Source organism: Emydura macquarii, unplaced genomic scaffold (assembly GCF_026122565.2).
Source record: "Emydura macquarii macquarii isolate MOO-44397 ecotype Brisbane River unplaced genomic scaffold, CSIRO-AGI_Emac_v2 contig_2897, whole genome shotgun sequence".
Taxonomy (NCBI): domain Eukaryota; kingdom Metazoa; phylum Chordata; order Testudines; family Chelidae; genus Emydura; species Emydura macquarii.
In genome coordinates this window covers 17,820,933-17,844,519 of record NW_027133034.1, presented here as the reverse complement: position 1 = coordinate 17,844,519, position 23,587 = coordinate 17,820,933, and the positions used below count along the sequence as shown (strand labels likewise).

The window sequence follows — 23,587 nt, the reverse complement described above, 5'->3', positions numbered from 1 at the left end:
CTAAAACTGAAGGGTTTTCCAAATGCTAATGCTAACAGATGCCTTTCTGCTATAACAGGACTCTTTCCAGATGGTTTTGTTTTTATATTCTTGAGGCCTAGAAAGCCAGAGGCTTGCAGCTCAGCAAAAGTCATTCTGTGTCAGCTTCCTGGTGAATATTAGGCAACTTTTTAATAGGGACTCTTTTAAGGCATCTACACAAAGTTGGATGAAGACCTTTGCATGCCTTTGGAGGTACTGTAAAGCAGCTGCTCTGGCCTTTAGTAAAAAGATGTGATAGGCAGCCCTTGGTTAGTTTGCCCTTTTGAGTCTTTTTTCATACTGGTAATCTTGACTGATTGTATCAAATTATTGGCTAGAGCTGCAATTTCAAATCAATCTTTTATACCACAAAATGTAGTGTTAAAGCAGCTATATCCATTAAGCCTAATCAATCCCTGAATATTCTTCATTGTGTATCCATAATGTTGTTAAATCCTACTAGTAATTCTGAATCTTCTAAGGGAAGAATTGGAAGGAAAACTCTGGTGGATTTTTTTTTTTCATTTCAGAATCATCTAATTTTATCACCAAAAAGAAAAAAAGAATGATATTTTTCAATGGGCACTATTTTTAAAATAGCTCAGCTTCAGGGAAATAGACATGTCCTTGAGAAGAGAGTACAGATTTGATGAACGGAGATAAAGAAAATCTCTCTCACTGATTTCAGTGAGAAAAGCAAGTGACTATGGATATTGCTGTATGTCAGTTTCAAAACGTCTTTTAAAATTAGGATGGTTTTAAATTAGCTTGGTTTAATTAATAGATTTATGGACACATAAAGATACACCGCTCTCTCAACTGCTAAGAATGTTCCTGCACACTGTGTGCTGAGTCACCCACTACATCATACTGGCTTTACATGATTATACCAGCATTTAAACATAACTGTGTTTATTTACCTGGAATTTGAAAGTAAAAAGTTCATCTTCTGCAGACAGAGGAAATCTGGACACTTCCTGAGTTCGTTTTTGAAATATATTAAAGGGTTTTGAAATACATTTCATGTAAGTACCAGGCAAGAGTTCTAATGTGGGATTTTAAAATCAATGAATGATCAAGAATTCATTTTTACACATACACATCCCACCTCTAAAAGAAAAATTAGGACCAATACAATGTGTTGTTTTTTGAGTGAGAAAGCAATAAAATCCTCTGCAAGTAAATAATAATTGTATCAGTTTGAAATAGATATAGAAATGAAATGGCCTAATTTGCATGATTCATTTTAAGTTTTCTTCACTTATGTAAATTATGCTCACTTGTGTGGGACTGGGTGGCTCTATTGATTGTTAATGATTTATAAGCCAGAGTTCTAGGTCACCATTGTGACCGTAGTTCTGGTTGGTAGTGATTGAAAACCATTAACATACAACTCCAATTCAGTCCCTACATCAGACACAAGAATGTAATCAGTATAAATCCATATTATTTGCAAAGATTATTTTTCCTTTTACAAATTGATTAAACTCAACATCACTGATTGCTACAGATGTAAGAGATATAATGTCAGATCTAAGACGCTGGTGTCTTTGCTTTGGAGCTAGATATTCAAAGGAAATATTTCAGACTGTTAGTAGCATAAAAGATTGGCCTTGTGCTAAGTATTGTCATCCCCAAGTGTACCAGGTCCTTAAACATAAATCTTTTTCAAAAGAAACTACCTCTTGTGGTGGTTGTTGGCAAAATAAGTTGCTAGATGTTATAAATATTTGAAAAAATCAGTTGACTACAGGGAGAATAGACGAAAAATAATTCCAAACTTTGGAATTTTTTTTTTTAATTTGTTGTGAAATTGTAATCAACTTTCTTTTTCCTTTCGGATAAACTTTGTGCACGAACTGTGTAGTCTGTAGCTGATACGAGCCATTTTTTACATTTTATAATATGAACAAAATAAATAGCATCACCATTTTAGTGAAGGCTTTGCTAGAAAAGCATAGCCTACCCTTTACCCAATTCCATGAATTGGCTATGATTGTAACAAGTGTAATCTGAGTGTATGTATCAGTTTTGCCTGGTTTTGGGTGTAGCCATGCCTCCATGTCTATGGTAATATCCCCAACTCTCCGTATCTTCTCCACATGCTGAGTGCAGAGAACAATCATATTGTCTCTTTTAATATAGTTGGACTTTTGTAAAGTGTTTGACTTAGTACTGCACAACATTGATTAAAAAATTAGCACTATATAAATTAGTATAGCACATGTTAAATGGATTAAAAACTGGCTATCTGACAACTCTGAAAAAGTAGTTGTCAATGGGGAATCATCATCAAATAGGGATGTTTCCGGAGGGGTTCCACAGATTTCTATGCTATTCAACATTTTCATCATGACCTGCAAGTAAATATAAAATCACTGCTGCAAAAATGTGCAGATGACACAAGGATTGGTGGAGTGATAAATAATGATGAGGACTGAGAAGTCCTGAAGCGCGATCTGGAGTGATTGATAACCAGGGCCCATTCAAACAAAGTATGTTTTAATACAGCCAAATAGAAAGTTACATATATAGGAACAAGGAATGCAGGCCATAAGGACATAATGGAGGACTTTATCCTGGAAAGCAATGACTCTAAAAGAGATTTAGGTTTTATAGTAGATAGACAACTGAACATGAGCTCCCATGCAATGCTGTGGCAAAAAAGGTTGATATGATCCTTTGATGTCTTCTTCTTTCATATGGAAATAGCAACATTTACAAGTTAATAGGAAGGACTGAACTTCATTGGAGGGCTTCAAGAGATGCAGAGTGAACATTTGCTATATCTCCTGGAAATGAAAAGATAAAGCACTTGTTCACGATGTGTTTCATGGTTTTGAGGTCTCTGAATTCGCACTGTAGCAAATCCTTGTTTCATCATTTGTGCATCAGGTGCATGTACCGTTCTAATGTGGTTAATGGTGTGACATAAACAACAAGCACTTCAAGATGTTCCCACTGTTGAATTGCCTGGCTTCTTCCTCTGCCAAAGACAGTGGACAACCATGCTTGGATGTATAAAGCAGGAAACTAGTGAATAGGAGTTGGGAAGAGGAGTTTTTAATATCTGTATGTGCAATACTGGAATATTGCACACAGTTCTGGTGTCCATGTTTTAAAAAGGATGTTGAAAAATTGGAGAGAGTGCAGAAAAGAGCCATACAAATGTTTTAAGGGCTGGAGAAAATGCCTTACAATGAGAGACATAAAGAGCTCCATCTGCTTAATTTATCAACAAATAGACAGAGAGGCAATTTGATTGCAGTGTATAAGTACCTTCATGGGGAGAAAATACTGGTTCTAAAGTGCTCTTTCTAGCAGAGAAAGGCATAACAAGAACAAATAGCTGGAAACTGAAGCCATCATCTTGGTATCTGAGCACCTTCAATAAGAAGTAAATGCACAAAAATCCCTGTTCCAGTTCTGCTACCAGGGTTGTTGTTTTTTTTCATGGAATTGTTGAAAAATGAATCCAAAAGTCGTGTATCACATTGAAGGGTAAAAATTCATTTGCAATTTTCCACTCATATTGACTGTGTAGACCTGGCCAGTAGAGACTGCTGATATGTGTAATTAAAATTATTTGTAGCCAACCAGTTTTGCACATAGAGTAGTTATGTTACTGTATGATCTATTACTGTTATCCTAATTTTCTCTCCCTGACTCCTCCCTGTTATTTGTTACACACATATTGCATCTTAAATTTCAGGGACATAGAACATGCCTCCTGTGTGATTGTACAGCAGCCAGCACAAATGAGGCTTCACTCTTGATAGGAACCTTGGGCATAACTGCAATAGAAATAAAATAAAATAATAATAATGCATTATTAATATATCTCCAAATTGGGAGAAAATGGGTGTAGGTAATCATGCTAGCGTTATATTACATAGGTTTCACTCAAACAGCTTTTTGATGCATACTCTCAGCCTGATCAGAAACAGCAAGGGCTGGAGATCTTGTGAGAAAAACCTTCACCTCTTTCTGCTGTGATTATATGCTTTGGTCATCATGAAGAGGCAGAACTATCCGTGCTTTTATTTGAACAGTGAGGTCATTCTCATACTTCCCAGCATGAGAAGGGATCACTGTGATCATTTAGTTTAACCTCTTGAATAGCAGAGGCCATAAAAGATCCTCTGCTGCAACCTATAGTGTTGTTCATCATTTCTGTATAGTATTGTAATACTCTTATATATATATATATTGTAATACTCTTATACTCTTATATACTGAGGAGGAGAAGAAAATTAAAATAAACTAATCAAATTCTCTTGAATCTCTCAAAAAGCTGCGTTCAGGGCAGTTATGGGCGATGGGTCAGTTCAGTTCCAAACTAGTTACCTCAGGGTTTGAGATGAGCTAATAAATGTTTACCTATTACCCTTTTCAGAATGTTTTTCCATCATGTTTTTTTTTTATTAAGAGGTCCAATTACTCTTGAATATCTGAGTCTGGATCACTATTATCCTAGCCATCTTTAGTACTCCACTACATTTCTCTCTGTCTTCATTTTCTGCATTCTGTAATCCATATATTTAGGATTTACTGTATCACTTTCTCTCTGTTTGACCACATTGAGACCAAGTTGGCATAATAAAGATTAATGAGGTACTTAATGTTATACAAAATACTGGACATGTAGATTATTTCTGCTTCAATGCATTAACGACTAGCAGCATTTCAAGATCTTTTTGTGTCTGTACATTAATTGTGAGTAATTATCACAGAGAATCCAATTAATACTCCGGTTTTTTTCTATCCAGAAAAATGTGTGAGTGCAAGGATCAGGTTTAGGGAGCACTACTAGAGATAGTAACAACACTTTTTGTATTTAATAACTTAATAAATGCACATTTTGTTATCTTTTAGATTTAAAGTGCCTGAGGCAGTATTAAAAATGGGTTTTAAGCTACTGTACTGTTGCTAGAAGATTTCCACTTTCTACCAATCAGCAGCATTAGCTAATTGACAATGAACAATCTCTGATATCCCATTAAGGATATTTTAGTATTATTGGGAAAATGAAGAGGTGCTGTTCAATACAGTATTTTCAGTCCTCATGAAGCATGTCACTCAGTAGGCTTGGATTTTGTTTATTTTTAGTATAAGACTAACTGTTATGTCATAAGAATACATTCATGTTAATTAATTCTGTATTTTCATCCCATCCTATAACAAAACATAGCTATGCCTGGAAAAGTATAATGGGAATATAATTAGAATTTCTTCTAAGAAAAACATTATAACAGACATCCTGCCAAGCTTATGTTCTTTTAATTGGCCGCTTAGCTCTAGGGATGTTCATAGTTTATCATAAAAGTTTAATGTTAATAAAATCAGCTGGAATGAAGCTCTACTTAATCTCCTTGATTACACCATAAGGACTAAGATCTTAATTTGAACATCTACTTTTCTTTCACTGACAGTGAAAGAAAAGAGAGTTAGGTTGACAAGGATATCATGCTAGTCAGTGCGCCAACTGAATAAAAGCTGGATGCAGTATGACTATAAGAAAATTAAATCTGCAATAAGATAAAATCTGCACAATTATGCAGACCACCAGTGCATGTCATGTTGGTGGGTAAGAATAACATAGAATTCTTCTTGCTAAACTGATTTTCTTCTTCAACTCATATGGTAGGGCTCTGACTTATGGGATAGTTCTGTTCTCTCTAGTTAAAGCTAATTCTCCACAGTTAAGAAGTCTCCATGTAGGTGAAAGAGTTTTTCTCACACTAGCACCATGACTCCCATTGCTGGTAGTATCCTGCTAAAGAATATAAATTAAATAAATAAATAAATGAGCTGATTGCAAGGTAGGAATATTTGATCAGCAGAGCTGAGTAACATGGAAATAAACAACATGCTGTTCGCATAGCATCCATTCTCCCCTAAAACAGTAGTAAAACCAGAGCTTTTACAGTGTATTAAGATTTGTTTATATTGAAGGCGCATCAAATTAACAATAGATTATAGTTCTATACCCAACAGTTCATCTAATTATCTTGTTCTCAGTAAGTATAGAGAATCCTGTTTTCAGAGTGTTAATGAAACTGGCATTGTTTTGCAATAGCAGTTTATTTTAGAATTGTGAAATTCTCTCTTTTTATTAATTTCTTTTTTTACTCCTCTGAAAAAAGTTATTAATGTTAAACATTGGTAGGCTTGATGCTCACCTGCACCCAGCTCACGCTGAGGCCCTTGTAAGGGACCACTATTGAATTACCTGCCCAGAGAGGAAGTTTCTGTTTAACACTCATTAGTTTTAAATTGCAGCTGCCCTGAAGCAATGAGGGTTTATGTCCCTTCTAATGTCTTCTTGGATGTTCATATTATCTGTATAAATGATTAATCCTTTTTAGAATCCTGCTAAGCTCTTAACATCAATAATATTTGTGGCCCTTAGTTCCAGAGGTTAATTATGTTTTCTATAATGTTAAAGTATTTCCTTTTCTAAGTTCTAAATTTGCTGACTTTTAAATGTAATTTAATATCCTCCTTGTATTACGACAGGGTAAAAATAGGTATGCCTGATTTATCTATCTGTATCATTCATTATTTTGTATATATGTCTCCTTTCTACCTAAACAGTCCTAATGAGAATTGGTGGGAAATTTTCTGTCAAAATGCTTTTTCAATGGCAAATGCAGTTTCTGCAAAATGGACATTTTCCTCAAATTTTAAAGTTTTCCGTTAGGAAAATTGAAACAAAATATTCTGATTTGGATCAGAATGGTTAATTTCAAGTCAGTTCTTCATGAATCCGAGTCCACCGGAGCTGCTATGATTTCTTATAGGAGTTGTAGTTTGGACGCCTTATGTTTCTGTTCTACTCCATGGTTCAAACTTCCTGGCTGGAGTTCATATCTCATGATGTACCACCCCTTTTGTTGAATCAGTGTGATACATCAGGGGAGATGCAGTCTGGGCCATAAAGGGGTAATGAGGCACAGAGCAGCTCAGTGTTGAACTGAGCCTACATAAAACATTTCAATTCAATTTGACAAACTGAAACAAAACAATTCCATTTGGAAATGTTGAAACAATTTCTTTTGATTGAAAATGTATTAAATCAAAAGTTTTCAGAGCTTTCCTTTTCATGAAAACTTTTTAATTTTCAGCCCACTTTTTTGTTGAAAACAAATGTTAAAAGGTTGGATTTTCCCACGAGATGGAAATTCCAATTTTTAGCCAGCTGTAGTCTTTTCAATCTCTCTTTTTATAGAAATTATTCTAAGTGTCTAATCATTTTATTTACTTGTCTCTTAATCTTCTCTCTGATTGCTATGTTTTTTTGAGATAGCTGACCAGAACTGAACACAATATTCCAGGTGAGAGCAAAAGCAACGATTGGGCATTCAACATTATCAGCATTATTTTCATCCTAATCTTTATGTATTCTGATATTTTTGTTGCTTTTTTGACTGTCACTGCACAGAAGTTTTAAGTGGCCAAGTTATTGTCCTGAGTTTTTACAAACCTAGCAAAGTGTATGAATAATTCAGATAATTCCTTCCAGTGTGCATTACTTCATATTTAACAAACAAGGTGGGTGAGGTAATATCTTTTACTGGACCAACTTCTGTTGGTGAAGAAGATAAGCTTTCAAGCTACACAGAGCTCTCCTTTGTATTTGTCAACAATGAATTTCATTTACTATCACTCCAGCCATTCATCTACCTTTGTTAAGTCTCTCTGAAATTCTTCATGCTCATCTTTTGTCTTAGCATCCATAACTTAGTGTCATTTGTAAATTTTGCCATCTAAATCTTCCAGCCTTCTTTTACAATAGCTGCTTTTAAGGAGATTAGATATTTTTGTTAGCAGTACAGCCACTTCATTCTTAAATTCCTCATAACTCTTCAATGTGTGCTCTCTGCTCTGTTGACTCATGGTTTTTTAGTTTTTCAGATTGCTTCAGCATCTCTTCTTTTCATACTTCAGACTTTGACAGTATCTCATATTTGTTACCTGAAAACAGTAAGTCAAGGGTATCTCCCCAAGTTCCTTTGTGGTGAAGATTGATGCAAAAAAAAAAAAAATCATTTAGCTTCCTCTAAAATACCCTAAAGACTTAAATGACAAACTTTTACAGTCTAATTAAATGTGATTTAAAAGGGATGCTTTTAAACTGTCAGTTGAATCCCTATCAGTTTTAAAATATAAGTTAGGTGTAGTACCTGATACTACTTTTATCCCTTAGTTCTTCTCCCAATTTTTTTTCTTTTAAAATCTAATTTGTCTGTATTTCAAATGCATTTCTTCCATTGCTGGGTGAAAGCTGCCTAACAGGAGTAATTGACCACTATTCGGGGGAAACAACTAAACTAAGACCCTCTCTACATTTACCCCCGGGATTCAGCGGCAGTCAATAGGAGTTATGCAAGCTACACAAAAAACTTGTGTAACTCCCGTCGACTTCTCTGCTTCTCTTCTGCGCGCCGTCTTCACTGCACTGTGCCGACGGGAACCGTGTTCCCGTCGACGCAGCACTACACCACTTGTGAAGGTGGTCTTAGTATGTCATTTCTGGATCGACTGAGCGGGTCTTCACTGACGGCTCAGTCAATCCAGAGAAATTGATCTGATGGTGGCGACTTTGCCGCCATCAGTGTTGCCGTAGCCTAAGTAACAAACTAACTATACACAAAGTGCTCTCAAATGCACAAAATAAAGCAAAAAATATATAGAAAAGCATTTTGTTTCAAATATCTTGGTTATAAGTGATTTAGGCATTACTTGAAACAAATTGGTAAAACATTTCAGAGAATGTGATTTTTTAAATTGATGGTATACTTTTAAACTCAAAATTCATAGTGCTGCTCCTCCTCGGAAACTATAGATACTCCACTTATATATAATTTAATATATAATATATAATTTAAGTAAGATTCCCTAGAGTTCAGTGGTAGTGTAGAAATTCTAGATGATTATGCAACCTTATATTTATTTTTTTCACATAATTAGACCATTCTATCAAATTTTCTTTAAGGGGTGGGGCAGCAGTTTGTCAAAGAGTATTTGTGTAGCTATACGCTAAAAACTTTTTAGCTTAAAAAATTACAGCTGAAGAGCAGTAAAGGAGAAGCATTCCAGAGGGATAGTCATGTTAGTCTGTATACAGCAAAAACAACTAGAGTTCTGTGGCACTTTAAAGACTAACAAATTTAATTTCAGCAGGCATAAGCTTTCATGAGCCTCAGCTCACTTCCTCAGATGCAGTATGTAGAAATGATACAGCAAATGTGTAACATATTGCATGACTCTGTGTGCCTCAAAAGAAAACAAATTTTGAATGCATTATAATTTATGGATTGTATAGAAATTCTGATAGATTTAGAGGGATTTTGCTGCCAATTCCATTTTTCCCAGAATCATCAATGATTTTAGAAACAAACTGTCCTGTTCCAGGGTATTAGTTATTTTTTAGTCTAACCTGATTTGCATTATGAATGAGTTATGAATAATTTGAGATATGAAAACATTTTACATTTCTTTTATTTTCATTTATGCATATAACTGAGGGGGAAAGCCTTCACAGAAATGAGCAGAGAATGAGCAGCAAAGGCAAAGTGCTGACTTCTAATATATTAGAGTTTCCTTCCTGACAAGCTATTGGTAGTTTACTAGAGGCTATTGGTTATGGACTTAGTGAGATGATGTGATTTCATGCTTGGGAAGAGTACATTTCTTTCTTCATATGGTACATATTGGATAATTTCATAGGGACTGATAAACATCTCTGTATAGTTTTAGGCCTGCTGTTATTCAGCAAAAAAATGTTCCAGTGCCAAGTTGTTTGGTTAATTGAACACGAAGGTGTGCGATTAGCTTTGATAGCCTATGCAAGAGAATATGACTCTTTCTGTTGAGCTTCTATGGTTTTTGCCAAATTCTGGAAAGTATAAAGAGAAAAGAAAAAAATCCCCATCACCCTGCAAACCTTTAACTTGGCTTGTTTCTGAGTTGGGGGGGAGGAGGAGGGGAGGCCAAATGAGATCGTATAAGTAGAATCTTTTTCCAATTGTTGTTTGGTTTGCTCAGAAAAAAATGTGCACTGTGTTATATGTTCGCCTCTGCAGTACTTATTTCTTTTCTCAGATATATACTGTATCAAGAACCTGACTATTAAGTATGCTATACCTTCTATATACACCTCCCTTTATCCAAAATATCCCAGATTTCTTGACCTCCCGAGGGAGCTTCAAGAGTTATGCTTGATGAGCTTTTTGGAGAGGAGTTTAAGATGATGAACAGGCAGAAAGGAGTTTTTGTAGGTGTTTGGCTGGTTGAATTTTTGTACCAACTAATTGATGCTATTGGAATTTTACTGTATTAGTAATGATATGGTAGAGTGTCCTGGGCATTGGATAGACATTTTTTTATTGTTTAAATCTAAATAAATAATAAGCCACTTGGTAGCCTTAACAGGAAAGATTTCTTGACTACATATAGACGCCACTTGCACTCATTTCATTTCTTTTATTAATATCAGGAGGAATTATGCAGAAAATCCTAAGTAACACTGAGCACAAAGTGGCATTAAAAGGGAAAATTTTCAGTTTCACGGTGTCTTTTTATCATCAGTTATAATTCCTGAGCAGACCAAATACACCACCTAACAAGTACTGGCTGAACAATTTTGTGTTCTAATTATTAATTGCATTGACATACAATACCTCAGACCATTTCCTTTATACATAGTATAGTGATTAATATTTGGTTAATATTAAATGCAAATAATTGCTTGTATTTATATCCTCGTCTTTTTTCTTCTTTTAAGGTACATGTCCAACTAATTGTGCAGCAAAGGGTTGTAAATGTGAAATAGTCCAGCTCAGTTTAGGATTGGTTCATGGTCCTGGAGTCAAGTGATTTCATGTTCCAGTGGTATGAATCAGTAATAATGGAAGGTGCCCTCAATTTTTTCCCTCCCACACTTGAATTACCACATCAATTACTACAACAGTAATTTATGACTGAAGTCAGTCAAGGATGAAACCTATTGAACTTGTAGGGTCTCTACAGGTTACCTGCAAGATAGAAAACCCATGTGCTGCATAGCAATTTATTTACAACACAGAGACTTCGATTAGATTTTATTTTCAACGCGAAGAAAAATATGTTTAGGATACTATATATAGTGCTACTGTAGTATGCACAGACAAAACTCCCAATTATTTAAATGGAGGATTGGCTTTGTAAAATAAAATTTTAGAAGAGCTTTTCTTGAGGACTGATCATTATAATTCTTTTACCCACTATTGTAAATGCAAGAGGTTGATGCTTTCCTGTAGCCATATATTAAATACTGTTCTCTCCCAGTTGTATAAAGATTTCCCCTTAGAGTATTTGAGAATACAGTCTGCAGAAAAATCGCTTTGTCTTTACTACACTGTAATAGCCAAACTGGTTTTTTTAAAAAAGGAAAGAAATTATTTGTTGGTACTGCTTGTTTATGTTATGGTTATGCCTAGGAATCCCAGTCAAGGATTGTGCAGCGCTCTGTAATTTGGCCATGCAGTGAACAAGACATCCTCTAGATGTAGTGGAGCATTTGAATCTTCTGGTCAAGCTCATAATACTTTAACATTAAAAATGAAGCTTTCCTATTCTATACCGTACAGTTGTGGGGTTTGTTATGAGGTTTGCAGTGGAAGCTCAGAGATTTGGATTATTGCAGTGAGTTTATATATAAACTGCCCATGTGTTGAATATGAAGAAATTATCTGAGCTATAACATGGGATACATTGTTACCCAAATTGGAATGTTATTCACATAACACTGAAATACTAAGTTTCACATATATACCCAATATTGGAAATGTGACATCAGGTTTCATGCTATTAATTGACATATGAACATATTTATAGGGCTCCAACCTAGACTCAGATAAAAGTTTCATTAACCTCCTCCAATTGTTTTGATGGTATCTTCAAAAACAATTTCACAATGATTGCAGAAACCATTTATTCAATTTTAAAAAATGTTAAATTAAAAAATGACAAACAAGTTTATATTTTCCCTTTCTGTCTGCTCCAGTCTTGAATGCAGCCAGCACTGACAGTCCTATAAATTCAACTCCCTCAACACTTCCTATCAACCATCTTGTAAGTTTTGGTTTACTGCCTGCACACCACAATAGAAATACATAGACCTAAAACACAATATTCGCTAACAAGTAAATATTTGTGATTTTAAGACACTTGTAAAATACGTGCAAAAGAGACAGCCCCATAAAGTAATGTAAAGTTTGTAAATAAATGTCACCTGCCAACAAGCTTAGACAAGGGAAAAAAAGCAGTTAATCAAAGTCATAGTCTTATCAGTTGTTTTACATATAAGGTTCCTCAAAACGCATGCAGTCAAATGGAAAACTTCTTCAGCCTTCAACCCAAAGTAAATGTGATCTATAGTTTACTTGAAAAACCAATGAAAGACAAGTGCAGTAAGAGGATTCTCTTGAATCTTCAAACTGAATTCCAGCTAACATCCACCACAAGTCTACAGCTAGTGAAAAAGAAGACGACTCTTCATTCAAGGAAAAGCATCCAGACAAGGCATCTGTGAGGCAAAGCATCTTCCAAGGAGGAGCAAGAGAGCTCTCCCAAAGAAACGCCACTCACAGTTTCAGCAACCCTGACAGTGTGACAAGAATGTAGATGACCCCCTTCACCAGTTCCTATATGCACAAAGCATCTCCAAGGCTTTAATTTTGCCTTTACCCATAAGTCAGATACTTGTATCTACAGCAAGTGTTTTGACCTGGAGGACATAAGAAATAGTATTATAATTTGATTGTATTTTAACTTCAGCCAGTTCCTTAAGGGAATTTGGTAGACCTAGAAAGAGCTACAGTAAATCCCAGTTTTAAATCTGCAGCATATAGTCCCAAAGTAAACTTGTAAAAATATTAAATGCATAGTTTGCATAAAGCTATTGACTTATTCAGTGTAATGTTTTCACTATCAAGCAGTTTTATGTGATGTGCAGATTCAATTTAAACTTTTCCCCTTTATATATTGTCACTTTTATGGCTTTTATATGCACTGCCTTAGACTGCCTTCACAGGAAGGAGTTTACTAATTTACAAAAAGAAGCTTTTTGATATTTGCAAATTAAATCTTTCCAGTTCCTTTCCAGTTGTGATTTTTTTCCCTTATTACATATTTACTGATTTTTTTGATATGTGTTATAGATGAAGCATCTACATAAAGGAGTTTACATAGTGTGCCACGGAGTCAATATTTGGTGAACTCTTCTAGAATTATGTTTCCAACACTACAGGAAGGCATTGGGTTTGTTTGTTTTTTTAATTTTAAGACTGAGCACAAGAAGGGAAATGGAACTTCAAAAAACCAATTGTCTTAATGGGGTAACGATATTTTATCAGTGCTTATCATAGCCTTTGATTGATATTGGTTAGTCTCTAAATGAGTTGAGCTGATTTCAGTGCAAGGTCTTGACCAATATTAAAAAGGAAATTAAAAGATAAATGCACACTGTGAATTTAAATCAAACTAACAAAAGCAAGGACATTCAAAGAGTTCAATTAATTGCTTAAAGTGTATCTACTTTGAAAAATGATATTGCGGAGTTTTGCTGTGTTTCACATATACCCCATTTTCAAATCTCTATTTGTAAGCAATGGTCAGAAATTTGCCATCCTTGCTCATGCTACTTGGTGAGTAATCCCAATGACAGTGAAACGATTTGTGGAATAATCTGGCCCACGATGATGATTTTTCCACTTGTAAACCCTGCAGGTTTAACGAGGGATGAAACAATCAAGCTCTGTTCATCCTGGCTGTTACTTAATCTATCCATAATAAAAATTCTGCTGTTGTAAACTATCTAATAATTCTGTTGAAGATGTGTAATACAGAATAGAATCCATTTTTAATCCATAGCTGTGTTGACTCAGCAGCATATATTTTTGCCTCTAGAGCAAGGAAATATGTCTCACAATACCCAGAGAGGGCAGATCTGCTATGTAAGAGGATGTCATAGTCAAAAAAGGCAATGGAAAAAATGCCCACACTGCACTACAATGTATATTGTTTCTGGGTGTATCAGACATAACAGTATATACAGGGTACAAAAAACGCATGATCAGTAATCCTTACAGTAATTTAAAATAGTAAACTCAATTCAGGCTTCAGTTTGTGTGGCAGACACCCCATAGCACTGTAGTTTATAATGCAGATAAGTTATAAACAACTATAACACTAATAGTAAAGCCATCGTTTTTACAGGTGTAAAATCAGTTTATACTGTGGCTCAGATTATGTATGAGAAGAAGCTATATTTAGTGAAAACAGAAAGAGGCACAATTTTCTGAATTTGAAAGACTACTCTGAGAAGAGGGGCTCTGGGAGCATTACACACTTTCAGCATAAATTTGGTTTTTAAATAACTTGTTTCCTGCCATGTATGATCAGCTTTTGTTCACTACAAGTTCAGCTCTGTATTCCTTGTATACTCAAAATTCCCTTTGAAATCACCGGGAGTTTTGGGTGCTCAGAAAAGCAGGATGAGATTCAATCTTTAACTATCTGGGTGGGGGGTGGGATTGGACTGAAAAAGTACCCCCTTGTTCTATGAAAAAGCTGGTTGTTCCCATAAGGCAGATAAAATGCTTGTGTTATAATAATATTATAGTTCATTTTCTTTTAAAAGTAGGCTAGTGGAGAGGATTAAGTTTCATTCCTGAACTTTTAAATGAGGGAAATTGTTTATAAAACTATGTTCAGAGAAAAAATGGTGTTAATTTAAAAAGCACCATTTGCATTCAGTCTTTTTGTACAAGCTAGTCTTGTAATAATAATAAAAGAAGGATGGTTTGGGCATTTGCAGTTTATATAATAAGGACTTTCATTTGTTGTTACATCAGTAAATCACAAAGATTATAATGAGTTTGAAGATTTGCAATGCAAATTACATTATGCTTATATATTAACTATTGTATTGAAGCATTCAGAGAAGCATTGTCTTTACTGTTATTCAGCTCCTCATATTTTTTCTACTGCTTGTAGTTCAGAGTTCCTTAGAGCACAATTAGATTATCCACATCTCTTGCCAACTTCTAGTTTCAGCTGGCATGAAGAGATGCAATCAGAAATTCTTGCCAACTATATAGCTATTTGTTCTGTAAGAATCATTCAAAAGGCAGCAATCTTTTCAGAAAAAAAGTTGGTAAAGTCATATGAAAAAACAACATATTGGGCTTGCTCCTACTGAATTCAGCAAAATTCTCCCCACTCACTGACTTGAGTGGGATCAGGATCTGGACACACTGGGCCCAAACCTTAGATAATATAATTTAGCATAGCTCATTTACTTCATGTCACAAATCAGTGCCAATTAAGATCAATAGAGGGTCTGGTCCATTGTGTACTAAGATGCCAGTGTTTCACTGAATCATAGAAAAGTAGGACTGGAAGGGACCTAAAGAAGTCATCTATTCCTTCCCACCATGCTGAGGTAGGACCAAGTATACCTATACCATCCTTGACAAGTGTTTGTCTAGCCTGTTCTTAAAACCTCCAGTGACAGGGATTCCACAACCTCCCTAGATAACCTGTGTCAATGCTTAAATATTCTTTTTCCTAATATCTAACCTAAATTTCCCTTGCTGCAAACTAAGCTGATTACTTCTTGTCCTATCCTTGGTGGACATGGAGAACAGTTGATGGCCATCATCTTTATAATAACCTTTTCCAGATCTGAAGACTATGATCGTGTTCCCCTCCGCCTCTTGACTAAACATGCCCAATTTTTTCAAACCTTCCTCATATGTCATGTTTTATAAACCTCTTTTTTTTTTGCTCTCCTCTGGATTCTTTCCAATTTGTCCATATTATTCGTAAAGTGTGGTGCTCAAAATTGGACACAATACAGCTAAGGCCTCATCAGTACCCAATAGAGGGGTACAATTACCTCCCATGTCCTATATATGATGGTCCTATTAATGCATCCCAGAATAACATTTGATTTTTTCAGAACTGCATCCCACTGTTGACTAATATTCAATTGGTGGTTGCCCCCAACTCCTTTCTGCAGTATTGCTACCTAGCCAGTTATTCCCCATTTTGTAGCTGTGCTTTTGATTTTTCCTTCCTAAGTGCAGTGCTGTGCACTTGTCTTTATTGAAATCCATCTTATTGATTTCAGACAATTTCTACAGTTTATCAAGATCTTGATGCATTCTAATCCACTTCTCCAAAGGACATGAGCATTTGCTGCAATATACTAATGACTTGTGCAGGTCTATCATTGCATAAAACCTTCCTGACTCAGGTGGTATCTCGCCTCACCTCACCATGTGGGTTTGGGAGAAAACTGCGGAGAGGGACCAGTCATAGGCTCCAGCCAGTAAGGGCAGAAACAACCAAAGCAGAATGTCCTTTGGATATTCAGAGACCTTTCTATAGTTTCGGCTGGATTTCCTTGGCCCTGTGCAGATTGACTGTTTGTTCCAACCCTTCTTCACTCCAGCCCTCTCCTTCCCCCTTCCCCAGGCCCTTTCTTCACATCAGCTTAACTCACACTTGCCCCTCTTACCCTCTTTTCACCTGCCCTGTCCCCTCACCCCCTCCCTTTTCTTTGTATTTAGTTTATCCCCTCTTAAGTGTACCCACCCAGATAATAATAATGAAACTAATGTTTGCTGCCATCACATTGTCTACTCTGCTTGTGTCTTGTCTGTTTAGACTAAGTTCTTCAGGACATCTACTAATCTGCATTTCTACAGTGCCGGGTGCGCACTCTTGGTCGGCCCTTAGGCATTGCCATAATGAACATTTTACATAATTGTTAGTAATAGCTACCTACTTTATGTTTTCAGGATTCTGAGTTTTTCAAGAATGCACAGAAAAATACAGAAAGGGTCATTATACTGATTACAACTGCCAGGGCTAGAGGTAGGTTTTGTAGTAGGTCCTTGTAAACATTTTCTAGCATTGGTGGGGGTGGTGGCCCTCCCTCGCCGTCAACCTCTGAGAAGGCCACACCTCCCAGCCCCTATGCCCTGTGGGGAGCAACAGGTGTAAGTTAGCAGTTCCGGGCCTCTTTGGCCCCGCTGGGTAATCCCAACATCCTGGGCACCCCCGCCAACCCTCAGGGAGGGCGATACAGTAGGCTGGGGCTCGAACCCGCAGTCGGGGCTGGCAGGCCAAATAGGAGGCTTCCAGCCCTCTGTAGGGCAAGCACACAGTTCAAAGCCCAGGCCCTTAGGAAGGGCAGGCAGACAAAGGGGGGCCATTTTGAGCCCTCTGCAGGGTGAGTAAACAGCTTTCCGCCCAGGCCCTTAGACAGGGTGGGGCAGGCATAAGGGAGCAGTCTCTAGCCCTTGGTAGGGTGAGCAAACAGTTCACAGCCCAGGATCTCCAGTGGGTCGGGGCCCGACAAGGTAAATGGGCAATAGCCCTAGGAAGGGCAAATAAATAGTCTAAAGCCCAGCCCTTAGGCAAGAGGGGAAGACAAGGCCAGTAGTCTATAGCCCTTGGCAGGGCACACAAATAGTTTACAGTCCCAGCCCTCGGGCAGGCAGGCAGAGCCACAAGTCTCTAACACTAGCTGGGGCGATCACCCCAAGCTTGGGATAGGAAGTGGGGAGGGGGACACAGGCCCACCTGACTCCACTGCGACCCAGCCAAGGGCCCCGGCAGGGACGGGGTGTCCCGTCACTGAGTCAGTGGGGCTCCAGCCAAAACGCACTGACTTGGCTACTGGCCATAACACAGCCAGATGGGTGTCTGGCTTCCCTGGGCTCCTTCCTTCCCCCTTTCCCTGGAGTACTTTGTTCCCCGAGCCACCCTCAATCTCCTCAGGGTGACTCTGCCAGAGGGAGGTTCCAGAACCCTTCGGCCTTGTCAGTTGGCAGCAGGTCTGGGAGCTCTTCAAAGCTGTCTGCATAGGGCAGCTCCTCCAGGTTGCAAGGGTCAGGTACCTCCTCGGATTCACAGGGAGTAGGCAGCTTGGGCAGCTCCTCCAGGTCACAAGGCCCGGCAGTCCTCTGGCTTGCAGGTCTCAAGTAGCTCCACAGGTCCTCTGGGCTCCAGCCAGTTGGCAGCCCTGGCAGCCTCTCCTCAGGATAATGGTCAGGTTCAGGTCCCAGCACCAAAAGAGACACGTCCTCCTCCCTTGGCTGCCTTCTTCCAACTGAGCTGGAAGGCCCACCCTTTATACTTCCTGTCCCGCCTCTCCGTTTCTGGTGGACTTCTGGGTTCCGCCCCCCAGAGGGGGTTTGGCCCTCCCTCACCGTCAACCTCCGAGGGAGGCCACACCTCCCGGCAACTACAGTCCTTTTCCATTATCATCACCTTCCACTTTTCACAAAAAGCATATTTTTACACAATTTTAGAAGGATAACAATGAAGGATGAGGAAAAACTTAAGGATGATTGCGCCTTCTAAGGGTGTGTCTACAGTGCAACTAAAAACCTGCAGCTGATTCGTGCCAGCTGATTCAGGCTTGAGCTATGGGGCTATTTAATAGTGGTATAGATGTACAGGCTCAGGCTGAAGCCCAGTCTCTAGGACCCTACAAGGTGGGTCTCAAATACAGAGGTGACTAAATTGTTTTATTTGTACAACCAACATCATTGACAAAAGAAGAAGAAATTATATGTTGAAAATATGTATGAAATTAATAACAATTTTTCCAAATATTATTTCTATTTTCTGCTGTAGGTTCTTTTGCTAAAAAGTTTATTATATTTTTGCCCTTTTGGTTCTTAACATAATAGGTTAATATTATCTACGAGTAGCAAAATATTTAAGGAGGCTCCCCATTCTAGAGAGGTTTGTAATAAAGTGAATTAGCTAAACATTTTGAAGCTGGGATATTTTTTGTTCTGTTATCAGATGTCATCTTTGTTGATCTGTGCAGTGCATAGAAGACAGACTTCAATACAAACCTCAAGATCTAATTAGTGCTTCAATTCACCAATAAGGCTCTGAACAGCATTTCCCATCTAATGAGCACTTTTTCCTTTTCTATATAATGTAATTACAGACCGGCTATTTCCCATTAGTCAGATGAATGAAAACAGCCTGCTTTGTCTTTTCTGTTATATTATCAGGAACATGCTTCCAATTAAAGTTAGTGTTTGCTATCTCAGCAAAGGATGGTGTGTTTTAAATGTATTTAAGAAGGGTTAATAATATTTTACTCTTCTCTATTGCTTCCCATCTAAGAGGGTATCAAAACATTTTACAAACAGTAATGAATAATCAGAACACTTTATGAGGAGGGGAAACTGAGGCACAGGAAGGTTGAGTGACTTGCTCAAACATGGGTCAATAGGATAGGGACAAGGATATTCTAACTCCCAGTCCTGTGCTTTAACCACTACATATAATTACAATTAGTTACAATTAGTAATCTGACTGAAATAGAATGTCCTTACCTCAGAAATCAATAGTGAATTATAGTAAATGATACTAGCATGACAGATATAGCTTGATTGAGCAGGCTACTATATGCATCGCTGCCAGCATCTTTATCCCTGTGATTATAATGCAGTCACTTAAACATATTCTGTGGAAGAAAACTAACAATTATGTTAAATTGAGGTTGATTTGCTTAATCAGTGTTAAGAAGCTCTATCCATTTGCTTATTGCAATAAGAAATATGAGCCACTTGGAGCTCCTCAGGTGAATCTTGACTTAAATTCAAATTTCTATAAAGAAGCCTCAGTCACTCAGCCTCTGCAATAAGGATCTATACAAATGAAGGTTTATATATTGATAGAGGCTCATGAGAGGAATCAAATGCTTTGCAAAATTCAACCTTCACTCCATCTGTGGGCCCAGTCCTGTTCCCATTGAAGTCAATATGAGTTTTGACATTCTACCAAGAATCGCTGGCATGAATTAATATTGTGTGCATGAACTTAAAAATTATATCCATCGTTTTCCAGGTAGAATAAGTAAGGATATGCAGAAGATGTCAGCCATCTTACTTATTTATGGGACATTATTTGCCCACTGTGGGCACTACTGGAATTCAAATATATAATAAAATATAAATAAGTAATATTCAATATTTGACTTTAAAACTGTGATATGAAAAGTAAATGACAATAAGTTAACAGGTATTCATTTCTTTGCATTTTTTTAACGTTTTCCCTACCTAACTGCAATAATACCTAACTGCAATAATTTTCTTCCCTTTCCAGATGCAGCAGTTGTTCCATGAAAATTATGAACACAACCGGAAGGGTTACATCCAAGATCTTCACAACAGTAAAATACACACAGCCATAACACTTCATCCAAATAAAAGGCCAGCCTACCAATACAGACTCCACAATTATATACTCAGCTGCAAAATTTCAGAACTACGCTATCGCACCATCCAGCTCCATAGAGAAAGTGCCCTAATGAGCAAACTCAGTAACAATGAAATAAATAAGGAAGATCAGCAGCTGGGAATGATGCCATCTTTCAATCGCTTCCAGCCACGTGAAAGGAATGAAGTCATTGAATGGGAGTTCCTGACAGGGAAGCTCCTTTACTCTGTGACTGAGAACCAAGCACCCAGACAAAGCATTAATAGCATTCTGCGGGCAGCATTGGATGACACAGTGATGCAGGTAATGGAAATGATCAATGAGAACTCTAAATCTAGAGGAAGGCTTATTGATTTCAAGGAAATACAATATGGCTACCGTAGGGTTGATCCTATGCATGGAGTGGAGTACATCCTGGATTTATTGCTTTTGTACAAAAGACACAAAGGAAGAAAACTTACAGTTCCAGTGAGACGTCATGCTTACCTTCAGCAATTGTTTAGCAAGCCTTTTTTCAGAGAAGCAGAGGAGCTGGATGTAAGAAGCCTTGTGGAGAATATTAACAGTGATACTCAATCTTTCTCCTTTCTTTCAAATTCTTTAAAGCTTTTTTCATCATTGCAAGGCACCAAAGAAATGAGAGGACATAGTGACAAGAAAATACATATTCTTGTCCCTCTCACAGGAAGATATGACATTTTCTTAAGATTTATGGAGAACTTTGAAAAGACTTGTGTTATTCCTAGGCAGAATGTAAAGCTGGCAGTAATTCTGTTCAGCTCTGATTCTGGCCAAGATTCCAGCAAACACAGAGAGTTAATTAAAGAATTTCATAATAAGTATCCAAAGGCAGATATGACCCTGATTCCTATGACAGGATCATTTTCCAGAGGTTTAGGTCTTGAAATGGCCTCATCTCAATTTGACAATGACACTTTGCTGCTATTCTGTGATGTTGATCTGATATTCACCCCAGACTTTCTCCAACGATGTAGAGATAATACTATTCAAGGCCAGCAGGTTTATTATCCCATCATCTTTAGTCAATATGATCCAAAAGTAATATATGGAGGCAACCCTCCAGCTGACAGTAACTTTGTTTTCACAAAGAAAACTGGATTTTGGCGAGACTATGGATTTGGAATCACTTGTATTTACAAAAGTGATCTGCTGCATGTTGGTGGATTTGATACCTCAATTCAAGGCTGGGGACTTGAGGATGTAGATCTCTTTACAAAAGTAATAACTTCTGGGTTGAAGGCTTTTAGAAGTCAAGAAGTAGGAGTTGTACATGCTTTTCATCCAGTTCAGTGTGACCCCAATTTAGACCCTAAACAATATAAAATGTGCTTGGGGTCCAAAGCAAGTACATTTGCATCTACCATGCAGCTGGCTGAAATCTGGCTAGAAAAACATTTAGGTGTAAGGTACAATCGAACTCTTTCCTGACATTCCAGCTCATTCTGCCTTTTTGGGGAGTTTACCTCGTTGTTGTTTTTATTTTTATTGTCATATTCTTAAACTCCTCTGTGTCTTCCAAAGGGTGTATGTTGACCTCAAACAAGATGAGACTGCTATTCACTAATATTTCCAATTCCTACTGAACTGGTTAGATGAGTTACTTTCCTATTTCCTATATTCAAAATTGAGTGAACTCATGGCAATCAAATGATCCCACGGAGCACATCCATCATGAGAGACTGCATCAGAGGAATGTTCTCTTTGGGCTTTAAGATGCAATATCAGTCTTTGTTGTGCTTGTCAAACTTAATGTGATACAGATATTTACTGGTGAAGGTACCACAAAAGTGCTTTATGCTTCCTCTGGGGAAGGAACTCTGTAATATAAACTTGAGTTTTATAATTTATATGAGGACTTATACACACACACACACACACACACACACACACACTACTTTTCTTCATCTTTAGAATTTTTAAAGTAAATGAATAACTATGATTGTATCTTTATTTTTAAAAAAAAGAAAAACTGAGGGGTGTCTTTCAAAATGTAACTGGTACTGGCTACCAAGGTCCTTAAAAGTCTTATTATAATAATGAGCTCCTCATAATCATCTGCTCTATGCGAATGAACTTTATTTTCTCAAGGAAACATGACATGATTTAATCAAATACTCGTGTACATTTTAGGAGCTTTGTGAAACCATGTCCTTTATTTGCTGGCAAGTAGAAACTATGACACAACATGATTATTTATAATAAAGTAGACATACAGTATTCTTTTTTCAAAAACATAGAATAAGTTGCTGTTTCTCTTTTTAAAATGAGCCTCTAATATATAAGTGATTTTCTTTTACATTTCCTTCATAAAGCTGCACTTGATGCAAAGGGCAATAAAAGGGTAGCTAAAATTGCCTTTTTTTTTCTTTTTTTTTTACATTTGTGCATTCATATTGGTATTCTGAAACCAACCATTGTCAAATTTCAAAAAATTGTAAAAAATAATTATTTAAGTATGAAAATTTATTACTGCTGGTCAAAGTTCCTTGCCAATATATTTATAAGAGTGAAGGTTATAGGACTGTGTTAAGATTTCTCTCTTTAGACAGCCTGAAATTGTCAGTTATGGATCTGTGGAGTATTTAAAATGAAATCAACAGAAGAAAAAATAAATATAAAATCCATTTTTATATTTAGAGAGGTTTTTGTACAGGGAAAATGTATAACCATTTTAAACATTATTCATATTTTTTTCTTCGGGTGGTGCTTTCTTGCACAAGTTTTCTTTTTTATCTTTTTTTTTTTTTTTGCGCACATTTAGAATATTTTACTATGAGTCTCTGGTAACAACCCACAAAGCATAAGCAGGAAATCATCAGATGTTAGCCAAGCTTGAGTTAATATGTTGGACGTATGTAATAACTAATGTAGTGGACTTCAAACTATATTGCAAGTAGAGCTGGGCAAATGATGCAAATAAAAGTTCCTCAAGTATTTGTTCAAATATTTATGCAGACTTGTTTTGGCTATGTTCAGCCCCTTTTGTATTCTTTTTCCATGTACATCCAAGTGACTGACATTTACTAGAGTGTAGGCTAAGATTGGTTTACAGACATATAAAGAAATTTCCTAGAGGCCTCAAGACCCGTTGGCCACCTGAGACTCTTGCAGCAGTGACAGATTAAGTACAGATCCCACACCTCCCTCCTGGTTGGCAGAAGACCCAATAGAATTTAAATCTAGAAATTAATCTTGTAAAGAGAAGGCATCGGTAGAGAAGAGTGGGAAGATGCAGGATTTG

General features: G+C 37.0%; 1 protein-coding gene across 1 annotated transcript in view; it reads left to right on the top strand.

Annotated features, from left to right (window-relative positions):
* CHSY3 (chondroitin sulfate synthase 3) overlaps nt 1–23,294 on the top strand; it is a 220,271-nt gene extending 196,977 nt beyond the window's left edge. The window contains exon 3 of the mRNA XM_067568955.1: nt 20,212–23,294. Coding sequence (XP_067425056.1) covers nt 20,212–21,774 — 1,563 coding nt within the window. The 3' untranslated portion in view covers nt 21,775–23,294. The remainder of the gene's footprint in view (nt 1–20,211) is intronic.
* The last annotated feature ends 293 nt before the right edge of the window (nt 23,295–23,587 follow it).